The 11,682-nt window shown below is 33.6% G+C and overlaps 7 protein-coding genes across 7 annotated transcripts; 5 read left to right on the forward strand and 2 right to left on the reverse strand.

Moving 5' to 3' along the window:
* The first annotated feature begins 261 nt into the window (after positions 1-261).
* Positions 262-534, forward strand: Chro.70195 (hypothetical protein). Its single annotated transcript, XM_663482.1, has 1 exon — positions 262-534. One exon carries the CDS (start codon positions 262-264, stop codon positions 532-534), a length of 273 nt encoding a protein of 90 aa, XP_668574.1.
* Positions 535-947: 413 nt separating this feature from the next.
* Positions 948-1,982, forward strand: Chro.70194 (hypothetical protein). Its single annotated transcript, XM_663483.1, has 1 exon — positions 948-1,982. One exon carries the CDS (start codon positions 948-950, stop codon positions 1,980-1,982), a length of 1,035 nt encoding a protein of 344 aa, XP_668575.1.
* Positions 1,983-3,206: 1,224 nt separating this feature from the next.
* On the forward strand, positions 3,207-4,097 carry Chro.70193 (signal recognition particle protein SRP54). The annotated part of the gene is made up of 1 exon (XM_663484.1): positions 3,207-4,097. One exon carries the CDS (start codon positions 3,207-3,209, stop codon positions 4,095-4,097), a length of 891 nt encoding a protein of 296 aa, XP_668576.1.
* Positions 4,098-4,179: 82 nt separating this feature from the next.
* Positions 4,180-6,225, reverse strand: Chro.70192 (protein nucleolar (1B671)). The annotated part of the gene is made up of 1 exon (XM_663485.1): positions 4,180-6,225. One exon carries the CDS (start codon positions 6,223-6,225, stop codon positions 4,180-4,182), a length of 2,046 nt encoding a protein of 681 aa, XP_668577.1.
* A 321-nt stretch (positions 6,226-6,546) lies between these two features.
* On the reverse strand, positions 6,547-6,996 carry Chro.70191 (mki67 (FHA domain) interacting nucleolar phosphoprotein (human) - like). Its single annotated transcript, XM_663486.1, has 1 exon — positions 6,547-6,996. The coding sequence occupies one exon, from the start codon at positions 6,994-6,996 to the stop codon at positions 6,547-6,549; it is 450 nt and encodes a 149-aa protein (XP_668578.1).
* Positions 6,997-7,603: 607 nt separating this feature from the next.
* Positions 7,604-10,612, forward strand: Chro.70190 (hypothetical protein). Its single annotated transcript, XM_663487.1, has 1 exon — positions 7,604-10,612. The coding sequence occupies one exon, from the start codon at positions 7,604-7,606 to the stop codon at positions 10,610-10,612; it is 3,009 nt and encodes a 1,002-aa protein (XP_668579.1).
* A 284-nt stretch (positions 10,613-10,896) lies between these two features.
* Chro.70189 (hypothetical protein) lies at positions 10,897-11,565 on the forward strand. The annotated part of the gene is made up of 1 exon (XM_663488.1): positions 10,897-11,565. One exon carries the CDS (start codon positions 10,897-10,899, stop codon positions 11,563-11,565), a length of 669 nt encoding a protein of 222 aa, XP_668580.1.
* The last annotated feature ends 117 nt before the right edge of the window (positions 11,566-11,682 follow it).

An 11,682-nucleotide genomic window follows, 5' to 3' on the forward strand; every position in this document is an offset into this window, starting at 1 on the left:
AAAAAAACTAATCGTCTGAGTCATTGCTCTTTCTTGACTACTTGTGTTGTTTTGTATTATTTTCTAATTCGAATCGATAAAATATTACGCAGTATATATATTAAAATTTTTAAAGTTACCGCCATTTTAACTTAGTATTTTCAAGGTAACAATAGAAATGAAAAGATAGAGTATTATTCGAATTAGTCCACTATCAAGTAAAAATTGAAAAGGCTATAAATATCAGTTAGAGAGTTTTCTAAAAACAAAATAGGACATAAAATGAATGCTAAGAATGAAATCGTTCACATTACCTCGAAAGTTCTTAAGGAATCAATCCAAAACCGACCAAAAATATCGTCTGAACCTAGTCAAAAAATAGATGGAAAAGTAATTCAAGCAATAGGAATGATAGTGGAGGAATGTATAGACAATAGTTTATTATCAGGGGTGCATAGAATGTTAACTAGAGACTCATCTGAAGTGAAGATTGAAGACATCACAAACTATGTTAAAACAAACTACGGGATTTCTAAGAAATTGATCGATAAATAATGATATATTAACAGTAATCACTATATATTCCTTTATATATAATATATATACATATATTTGTTTCTTTTGATGAATTTCTCCAGGTATATTTAATTAGAATAAAATTATTTAAGTTGAGCGGTTATTCACACAAACCAGGTATAATATGTGACCGAAGAAATATCAAGCAATAGAGAGAAAGAAAATTAGGAATAAATATGTAAATACATGGGAAGGAGGAAAAATATCAATAGATTGTACATGAGCCGCTTTTTTTTGGATTTTTCCCCTCAAATATTAATAAATTTATTTTGTCATTTACGAAATTGTGTTGAAAATTTAATAATTTTTTCAATCGGATAATGCAACTGGCGCTTGAGTGCTCTGATTCAAAATGTTATCGGTTTGTGTGAAGCTAAAAAATATATATTAAAATGTTGGCTATATTAAAAGGTGCTTCTTGCAAAAAGGTGATTTTTTCATGTTTTTTACTGGTTATTTTCCTTGCAAACATCTCCCAGATCTTAGCAGAAGACCAAGGAACCACCAGCACTCAAAATTCCTCCCAAAATGAAAGCTCTAATAAAAAGAATTTTTTCTTTCTATCTTTGAACAAGTATGTCTGGGTTCACGATGCTTGTAGTTGGTTCCATGCTTTAATGTGCATTACCTGTTATGGAGTTATCACTTTTAAGGTATACAGTGATAGAAGTGCATTAGGAATTTCCATGCAAACATTATGTGCATTATGTTTTTCTGAGTTTTGTGGCGCTCTTCTCAATGTTTGGTTTTCTCTATATACTGGAATTACTTTGGATTGGTCATTCCAAATTGATATAATTTCTACATTTTTATCGGTTTTGTGCTTATATACTGTATGGAAAAAGTTCTCAAATTCTATTGAAGATCAATATGATACTTTTGGACTAAATATTCTAGTGAGGATACTTTCTATCATGGGTTCTAAATCTGTAGATAAGGATGCGATGCGAAATGGTGAAAGGGCAGGAAAAATCAAGCCTACTGGTATTGCAGGATTAATTTCTGGATCTTTATATTGGCTTGTACTTTACATTTTGGCCATTCCACTCTCTTTCATTTTCTTAATGTTTAGGACCAGAAGAAGACTCGGTTTAATTACTTCCCTCCTAGCTTATGATGATGCAGTTAGAGCATTAGCTCTTGTTCCTCAATTATATATGTTCCATATTAAAAGTCCAAGAAAAGTTTCTGAGCATTTGGCCTTATTTGTGGTATTTGAATTCATACTAAAGGTTCTGGCACTATTTTACTGGATTTCAATGCCTCTATTTAGAATGCCTCATGAGTCCAGGAATTATAATATAGCTGTCCAAATCTTTAATATAGGTATTCTCTTAGATTTTGCTTACCACTACTTTAGAGCCAAATTTAATGGAGAGAAGACAATTCAATATGCCTCTGACTTAATTATCCCATTCTCACTTTGAGAAAATTCCATTCCCTTTCTTAAAATAGAATCAGGTAAGGTAAGGTCAGGTCAGTGTAGATCAGTTTAAAACAAGGAAATTGCATTTTGGCGCTTTCTTTCTTTTTTCTTGCAGGAAAACTCAGGTAGTCAGTGTGCAATAGATCTTCACGAGGGCAACTGTTGGAATAAATTCGTGAGCTGAGAATTGTGGCTCTAAGCCCCTGTGTCACTCAAGTAAAGCCGTTATAGTATATTTTTGAACAATAGGTAATAGCATTCATTACGAGTAGAATTGATAGCGCATTTGAACTACTACTATAGCAAGTTACTGCTAAGATTTTACTAATTCTTGAAATATTATGTTTCTCACTTCTTATGAAGGTTTTTTACATTCTTTTTTACCTGTGAAACAGGTTTCTTTGTTGGTTGTCAAATTACCTCTTTTCTGGGGTCCTCGAATTTTTGTTGAAAAGTCGCGGGAAATCTTGCCCAACTATATTTGTCTGAAAAGGCAATTAAACAAAGAAATAAAATCCTCCTGAATTCGGCAAAATTTGCCCATAATTAACAACTAATATAAGTTAAACACCACTCTATCCTAAAGAAGAATCCTATTTTAAAGTATTCCTAATGGTTTTGGCAGATTTGGGAGGCCAACTCGGCCTCGGCTATTCGGAAGTTCCAATCCAGCACTATTGCCGATGAGGCTGCTATAGACCTCTGCTTGAAAGAAATTGCAACGGCTCTTCTCAAGGCAGATGTTAATGTTAAGTTGGTTGCTCAACTTAGAAACAATATCAAGAAAGCTGTGGAACAGGAAGACTCAGTAGGAGGCTCAAATAGACGCCGTCAGATCCAAAGTGCCGTTGTGGAGGAATTAGTTAATATACTGACTCCCAGTAGAACTCCCTATGTTCCTCAGAGAGATAAGTCCAATGTTATAGTCTTTGTTGGTCTTCAGGGTTCAGGAAAGACAACAACCTGTACAAAGTTTGCCAACTATTACCAAAGGAGAGGTTGGAAAACTGCTCTAGTTTGTGCCGATACCTTCAGAGCTGGTGCTTTTGATCAGCTTAAACAAAACGCCACAAAAGTTAAGATTCCATTCTATGGAAGTTATACAGAGACTGATCCTGTCAAGATTGCTCGTGATGGTGTTAGGGAATTCAGAAAGGAAGGTTATGACTTAATTATCGTAGATACTTCTGGTCGTCACAAACAGGAATCATCTTTATTTGTGGAAATGGAACAAGTTGTGATGGAAACTAATCCTGATGACGTTGTTTTTGTTATGGATAGTCATATTGGACAAGCTTGTTACGATCAAGCTATGGCATTCTGCAATGCAGTTGATGTTGGAAGTGTAATTATTACCAAATTAGATGGACATGCCAAGGGAGGAGGAGCACTTTCAGCTGTTGCTGCAACTGGAGCTCCAATCATCTTTATTGGAACTGGAGAACATTTTGATGAGTTTGAACCTTTTGAAACCAAAGGATTTGTTTCCAGATTGCTTGGACTTGGAGATATTAGTGGTTTAATGGCTAAGATTAACGAGGTTGTTCCCTTAGATAGACAGCCAGATATGGTCAATAGGCTTGTTCAAGGTATATTTACTTTGAGAGATATGTATGAACAGTTCCAGAATATGTTGAATATGGGTTCTCCAAGTGCTCTTTTGTCTATGATTCCTGGAATGGGTCCAAATATCCTTGCAAAAGAAGATGAACAGGCGGGTATAGAAAGGCTTAAGAAATTCATGGTCATTATGGATTCTATGACAGAAAGTGAATTAGATAATGAAAAGACGATTAATGCTTCCAGAGTAGAGCGTATTTCTAGGGGAAGTGGAACTTCTAATCAAGATGTTCAAGAACTTCTTTCTCAACATAAAATGTTCTCCAAGATGGTTGGACAGATTGGTAAGCTTGGTTTAGGAAAGAAAGGAGGATTGGATATGTCATCTATTATGAAGAATCCTGCTCAACTCATACAAAAGATGCAAAAGGCTATTGACCCTAGAATATTTAAACATATGGGTGGAGCTCAAAATATGATGAATATGATGAGGGAAATGGATAAGTTCCAGGGTTCTCCAGATTTTCAGAAGATGTTTGGAGGTATGGGATTTTAGATGTCTCACGCTTAATATATATATTAGGCTTAGTATTCTATCCTATTCTATATTATATTTACTTAAATACTTAACTACTTTCTTAAATTAATATTAACTCTTTAATAGACTTTATTTCATTCTTTGAAACGAAAAAACTTATTCCTGAATCTTCATATAGAATTCCCGAGAGAGGGACTCCTTGGTCCAATTCCTTAAAGTTTGGATTTATTTTACCGTTTCCTCCGTAATTTATAATACTTGGAGGTAAAATTACTACTAAAATACCACCACTTTCTAATTTCTTCTCCTGTGATATTCCAGAACAAAGTTCTTTCAACCCAAGAAGTTCTCCTCTCTTTTCAAGATCCAAAATTTCTTTACCTCCAATGAGTTTATTTTCATCATCAAGTAGATCTAGCAATGAGATACTCACAAAGATTAGTCTTCTTTTCATTAATCTAACTAAATAACTGGATGAATTCTGGTTAATTCTCCATTTACATCTTCCGTCTCCAGAAATTTTCCCTTTAAGATACTCAAATGCTCGGATACCTACTGATCTAAGATCTAATTCTAGATTATAATTCATAATAAGCTCTGAGACATCTTCCCCAATGAGATAAATAGTTTTATCATGAGACTTTCTTTTTACAAAAGATGATTTTTCTATAGAATTTATATTATTTAAATGATTCTTAATTTTGGATGGAAAATTTTCAATACCATTAAGTTTTCCTTGTATATTCTGATTATCAAGGCCATAAAAGCTTAATATAAGTTCCAAATCCTTTGTTTCAACTGTCTCATATTTGAATGATGAGGATTCTGATCTTTGTTCGATTTGAGGTATTTCATCAGGTCCATTTTTTTGAACAACTGCAAAAAAGAACCCTCCAGTATCGTTTCTATGAGGTAATACTCTAAAACATTTCATGAAATTGTCAGACTCATACCATTCTTTATTAGGGAACATACTTTCTGTAAGTTTTTCCTTAAAGGGAGTATCTGGGACTTTATCTAAAGTATCAAAAAGTTGAAGTTTGTCTTGTTCTTTCAGTTCAAAATGAACTCCCCATGTTCTAAGACCCTTAGAAATTTCAAATTCTCTTTCATCCAGGTTTGTTGGAGTTATGAGTTTTGCATCGGGGAACTTCCGTAATAGAGTAGAGATAACTGCTTCATTCTCTATGGGATTTAGGCTGCATGTTGAGTAAACAAGTTTTCCTCCATTCTTTAGTAGTTTAAATGCTCTGGAAAGCAAGGAAACTTGCTTTTTATGAAGGCTTAAAGCTTTTTCAGGCCTCCATATTGTCCATATATCGGGATTTTTTCTGAGTGTCCCATCTCCAGAACAAATAGAATCTACAAGTATTCTGTCAAACTGAAAAAGAGAAGTAATAGTAGTTTTACTTGGTTTAAAAGTTGGAAAAAAAGATGCATCTATACAAGTGATTAGTACATTGGGAGATGGTATTCTACTTAGACGAGATGAGAGTGTATCCAATCTTTTTGAGCTTAGATCATTACAAATTAATACACCTTTTTTGCATGGTATCCCAAGTTGGTCATCTCTTGATGAGAGAATCATATCTAAGATTTGAGTAGACTTGCTTCCAGGAGCAGAACACAAATCTAGAACAAAGTGGCCTGGTTTGGGATCAAGACATATACAAGGCAACATGGAAACAAGTTCCTGACTTGAAAGGGTTCCAAACTCATCTTGAGAAACTATGAAGCTGTGTAGCTTAGCTAGCTGAGACTCTTTCTTGAGCATTTTTCTGGAATATTCAGTTGTCAAATATAACTTGCAATTCTTACTTAGTCTTTTCAAGTTGAAAATAGCATTATTATTATATGATTTTTCTGTTTCAGTGTTGAGAAGAAACTCTAATAATGAGTGCAATGGGTGAGAAATATTAACTCTTAAAGTTGTTGGAAGCTGAGAAGAAAGAGAATGAATGAAATCTTGGAACTCATTTTCAGTACATATTTGTTGTAATCTATAGTAATTCTCAAATATTGGATTGGACTTTTCAAAAGGAATAAATGAGTCGTTGTTATTAAGTTCTCCTTCAACAGAGACATTTTCTAACTCAGATCTCCTGGAGTTGTCTCTTTTTCTTTTGTTACTTTCTTCCTTCACCATTTTGACCAATAAACCCACTTTTCCTTGGTCTATTTTTACACCAGAGGTTGGCGCCAAAACACCGGTATATACAGTTTGGAAACTCAGATCAATTTCAAGAGGAAAAATAAAGGATAAGTTTTGGTTTGGATAATTAGAGAGCTCGAGATAGAAGGAGGTTGAATCTGGAAAAAAGAGAGGAAGGAAACAACTGGGAAGAAAGAATTAGGAATAAGAGAGTTGGATGGGAAAGAAAAAAGAAGTGCAAGATGGGAAAGGAAAAAAAAAAAATAATAAATTAGAAAAAAAAGATATATAAAAAAACGATATAAAAGAACAAAACTACTCAGAAGGAAGCTTGTAATTTATATTATTCTTTTCAAGAATTTTATTGATTTTAAGTAGCCTCTTTTTCTTAGAAAGAACAGACTTATCAATCTTTGCTTGTTTTTCATCTTCAGTTAAGGCATTATTAGATTCAGAAGAATGCTTCTTCTTTGATCTAATAAAAATGTATGGGTGAATACTTTCTTTAGGAAGTACGTGACATTTGAGACTTCTCTTAAAAATAATATAATTGTTCATAGTTGAGGCTGCAATCTGAGCCACTTCCATTGATTCAAATTCAATAAATGCATATCCTCTCGAGTGACCATTCTTCTTGGACCTGCTCAGCTTAATCCTCAAAATCTTACCAAACTGGGAAAAGTATTCTTTGAGTTGAGGCTCAAATAATCCAAATGGAATATGGCCTACATATACTATTGCTCTCTCTTGTTTTGCTTTTGACATATATATAAATATATATAACACTTATAACAAAAGTGGATAATTGCTCAATATATTAACCAGAACCTTAAGTATCTTAATATGATCTCCAAAGACTGGTATTCTCTCTATTTTCGTTCTCCAAACTTAACCAGAAAATCTCCTTTGCCTTTTCTTTATTTTAGAATAATCTCTTTTGACTATTAGACACTACTTGTTTTGGCGCCACAATGTTTTTTTTAACAATTTTCAAATTTAAAAAAATTAATTTTTTGTTAAGTTGAATACCGGCATATTTTTCATGCATGTTGACAGAATAGGATAGCTAAGTTAACTTTTTTAGGTAAAATAAGGAAAATATTTTTTATAAAAACTTATGATTCAACTCAGAGTAAATACTAGTGTGACTCTCAACTTATAAAACTAGTCAATTAATGAGGCATCAAGAAGATTCTTGAAAAAGATTTTCTATATTTTAGCTCCTTATTTTTTTTTCCTTCTCGCTTTTTGAATATTTAATTAATTATCACTTTCTTAATCCCATTAGCACCACACTTGGGCGCCAACTCATGTATAGGGTTTTGAAGGCTGGAACTGAAAAATAGCAAAAAAAAAGTGTAAGGGGGAAAAAATGTCAAACTTTTCAATGGACATAAATTCCTCCCTGGAAAGAGCATATAGGACAGTTCCAATACTAAAGCCTGTGGTTTGGAGTGGAATTAAAGAGCTTTTGGATGTTTCAAGGAATTCTCTTGGAAGTAAGCAAAAAGAGCCAGGGTATTTTGGTGTGTCAAAGCGAGCAAGTAGTGGGAAGGGAATAGTAAACGACTTGGGAATTACAACTCTTGAGCGTTCAATCCAATATCTTAGCTCTAGACTGGAAAGTTATGACTCTAAAAGGAGATACTTAGCAGAAGCTTTTAATTTCAAAAGGGCCCCTCATAGAGGAGGCTGTGGGCAGGATAAAGACAACTATAGTGAGTTAGGATCAGGAGGACTGCCAAAGTATCTTCAAACTAGCTATTCAAATTTCCTTTCATACTTGATAGATGAGTCTACTACGTCTATTTTCCAGATTTATTATTCAGAAGTCTTTGATTTATTTTTCACAGAATGGAATGAAAGAAAATCCAAGATCCTTGATGGTCAAAAACAGGATATAGTATCAGGATATTGTAATGATAATTCTCATCTATCAACCAAATCAGAATTTGGACTTTTGCTTAATCCTAGAAAGCCACACTTTGAAACAATACAAGAGCAAGGAGTTGGAGGATCTAGAAGAACTGAAGACTCTATTAATGAGTACTATTATGTTCTTTCTGAGATTATTCCAAATGTTACTGTTTCTGATTTAGCTTCTGACAAATATGTATCTATTCAGAAAATGTGTCTTTCTTCCTTCAATTCTCGTATCCAGTTGATTCAAGAAATGGGTTCTCTATTGGCTCCTGTTGAATACAAGGAGGAAATTTCATTGTTATGGAGACTTTTGACACTATTAGTTGGCAATTCCTCAAAGAACAATTATACAACTCGTCAGATGATTTCTAATTCAATTCGAGCTTTAGAAGTTTCTGCTGTTGATAATGTTTTGTATCACAATTCTAACATTTTCTTAGGAAACAGATATGGCTCAGGAGTAGGAAGTAGTGTACTTATTTCCTTAAAGAACTTTACCAATTTTTGTATAAAGTTGTTCATAAGTGAATCAACAGACCAACGGAATATCAATTACAATATGAATTTCCCATGCGAACAAGTTCACTACTGGTTTTTGGCTTACTGGGCATTTAGAATTGGGTCTGGCCAAATACTTTGGGATATGGCATCCAAATTCTCTCATATACCTCAACATTTCTCCTTGGTATGTAAATGTTTAGCAGCAATACTTCTTTCAACAAGTAGTTCACTCTTAATTTCTCAAACATATGATGATATTGTTCAAGGCGAGGAAAATTGGATTAAGCAATGCGTACAATTTGACTTTAATAGAGACCTTTACTCTAGCAGAGAATATAGAGAGTTGAATTCTATGTTTTACTCAAAACCAAGCCAGGATGCAGACTTAAGAGAACAAGCCTATTATCAGGTTATTTTCAGTATAATTAACGTTTCATCTCAGTCTTTGAATGTGATGAAACTTCTTCCTAATACAAATATGGAAGATTATATTTGGTATCAACTTCATATTATCCTTAAGACTAATGATGACAATGAATCAGCAAAGGAATTAAATACTTTGTATAATAGACTTCGAAACCAGGTAGACCAATTTTCCTATGGAGGAGAATCATCAAGCCGAGATTTATCTATTCACTCTCAGGAAGAGGTTAGCCCCTTCTTATTGACTCATACATCCAGAAGAGGAGATGTTCATGCAGGAAGCACTAAGTTAAGCTTAAGTCGTAGCCAGAATTCTCATTTACATGAAAGAACTATATCTAGACAAGAAGATAAGAATGAGTTAAATCAGAATGATAGAATGGTAAAAGAACAGACAAATCTCAATATGGCAAGACTAATGTGCTACACTTTACATTTTGGGGAGGCAATGAGGTGGATTTATTCTTGTCATCATGAATTAAAAATCATACAACTTCAGTGGGTTCTTTACTTAGCAGTTGCTGGTTTAATTCCACTTTGGAAAAAAATAGAAAATGATCAATTTGGAGTCTTCTCTTCATTTTCTGACAAGATTGAGCCAGAAGATAGAGTTTTAAGCCTTTATGAAGTTCTTGAGAAATCAATTAAAAACTTTAATATTCCCTTCCCTTTTGTTGCAAAACTTGCAAGGCTTTTCCCGGAATCAATGAGAACAAAGATATTACAGGATTATGTAGAGTTCAGTCTATTACATGATATTGTTGAAGATGATTACACTGATAGTGCTAGTTTCCATACTTATATTGAACAAGGAAAGTCTTTTGTTAAGTTTGATACATATGAGAGTATGAATACAAGTGAATACTCTGAAATATGTGAAGAAATAAACAGTATTATAGCAAGATTAGCTAAAAATAGGGGCCATTATATTACTTCAATTTTATTTTTCATGGAAGCAAACCTCTTGGAGGAGGTCTTGGACACTATTTTAGATTGCTTGAGACTTCCAGTTTGTTATTCTTTTACAACTCTCAATACGAGACAACAACTTTTCTTTGACAAATTACAGACCATCATAAACAAAGTTTTTACAGATTCTTCTTATTTACAACAAGGTCTTGCAGTTCAGACAAAGTTGGATGAAGTTAAATATTTGAATGAGATTGTGCATGCATTTGTTTTGATTCAAAAGGGTTTCTATCGCTCAGCTAAAGAATATATAGAATCAAAGAACTTCATCCCAAAGTCGGAGAGTGGAATAAACTCTTCAAATGTGGGATTCTTACCAAAAATTATTGAAGCTTATGTAGTGTCACTGTTTGAGCTTTGCAGAAACGGCAATGCTGGCAGTAGCATTCCAGATGATGTTCATAATGCCATTTTCTGCAACTTCCATATTATTAATTCTCTGGTAAATTCTCTTACTTCGATGTATAGTATTCAGTCAAGCTCTGCAGAAAAAATTCATAAGCTTCTTAAAGAGATGCTAGTTTTGGTCTCTCCCGATCAACTCGCTCTTTCTAAACATTCCTAATCTCTAGTTTCACACAGAGATAAACATTAGTCAACCAAATGCTCTAAAACCTATAGTAAGCTACCTAATTAACAATTACATCCTTTACTTATCATTTTTCTTTCTTTTTTTTTCCAGGCTATTATTTTCGCATGCCAGACTACATTTAATTTTCTTAAGGTAGACACATTTGGCGCCAATGCGCCGGTATGTAGATAAATGGGTAATAGTCACGAATTGATAAAAATAAAAGAAAAATTTATTTTCTTATCTAAGGAGGAAAAAAGAAAGTAGGTGAAAAGAAGATGGCAAAATCAAAGAGAGTAAAGAAGGTTCTTATGACCAAGGATCTGAAGAAGAAGAGAAAGGACAAGTCAGAAATAATCGAAAACGTACATGAGTACATTGGTAAATTCAAGTTTATTTATGTTGTTAAGCTGAAGAACCAAAGAAATGCTGCTTTAAAACAACTTAGAGTTAGGCTTGAACCTGGAAAGTTATTAGTTGGGAAAAACAAACTTCTTCAGGTCGCATTTGGTGCAGACTCAGATTCAGAGTCTGCAAAGAATGCTCATAAAATCTCTTCTTTTCTTCGCGGGGAAAGAGGTCTTATATTTACAGACTTGGCTCCTAGTAATTTAAACAAGGTACTGGAAGAAAGTTCTACGATGGAATTTGGTAGAGAAGGTTCACTATCTGACATTACTTGCGTTGTTGAACCAAACACAGAGTTAGAATGTTTATACAAAAATGCAGAATTTTATATGAGAAAGCAATTTCCTCAGCTTAAGCCAACTCTTTTTGGCTCTGATCAGGGAAAAGTTATCATATGCGAGAAAGGGAACCCTTTGAATAAATACCAATATTTGTTACTTAAACATCTTGAAATTCCCTCAGTAAAGTTTGAAATAAAACCAATTGCATGTCTCCACAATGAGGAGTTGACTCATTTCGAAAATGCTGACATGGAATAAGTTGTTGCATCTTTTCCTTAATAATAGACTATCATATTCTTTTCGTTCTCTCCCTTGCTGATATTCCATTAATAACTTTTTTTTGGAATAAAAGCGGCGGAGATTACAGAAGAAAGT

The sequence above is a fragment of the Cryptosporidium hominis genome, assembly GCF_000006425.1.
Source record: "Cryptosporidium hominis TU502 chromosome 7 CHRO017055, whole genome shotgun sequence".
Lineage (NCBI taxonomy): Eukaryota > Apicomplexa > Conoidasida > Eucoccidiorida > Cryptosporidiidae > Cryptosporidium > Cryptosporidium hominis.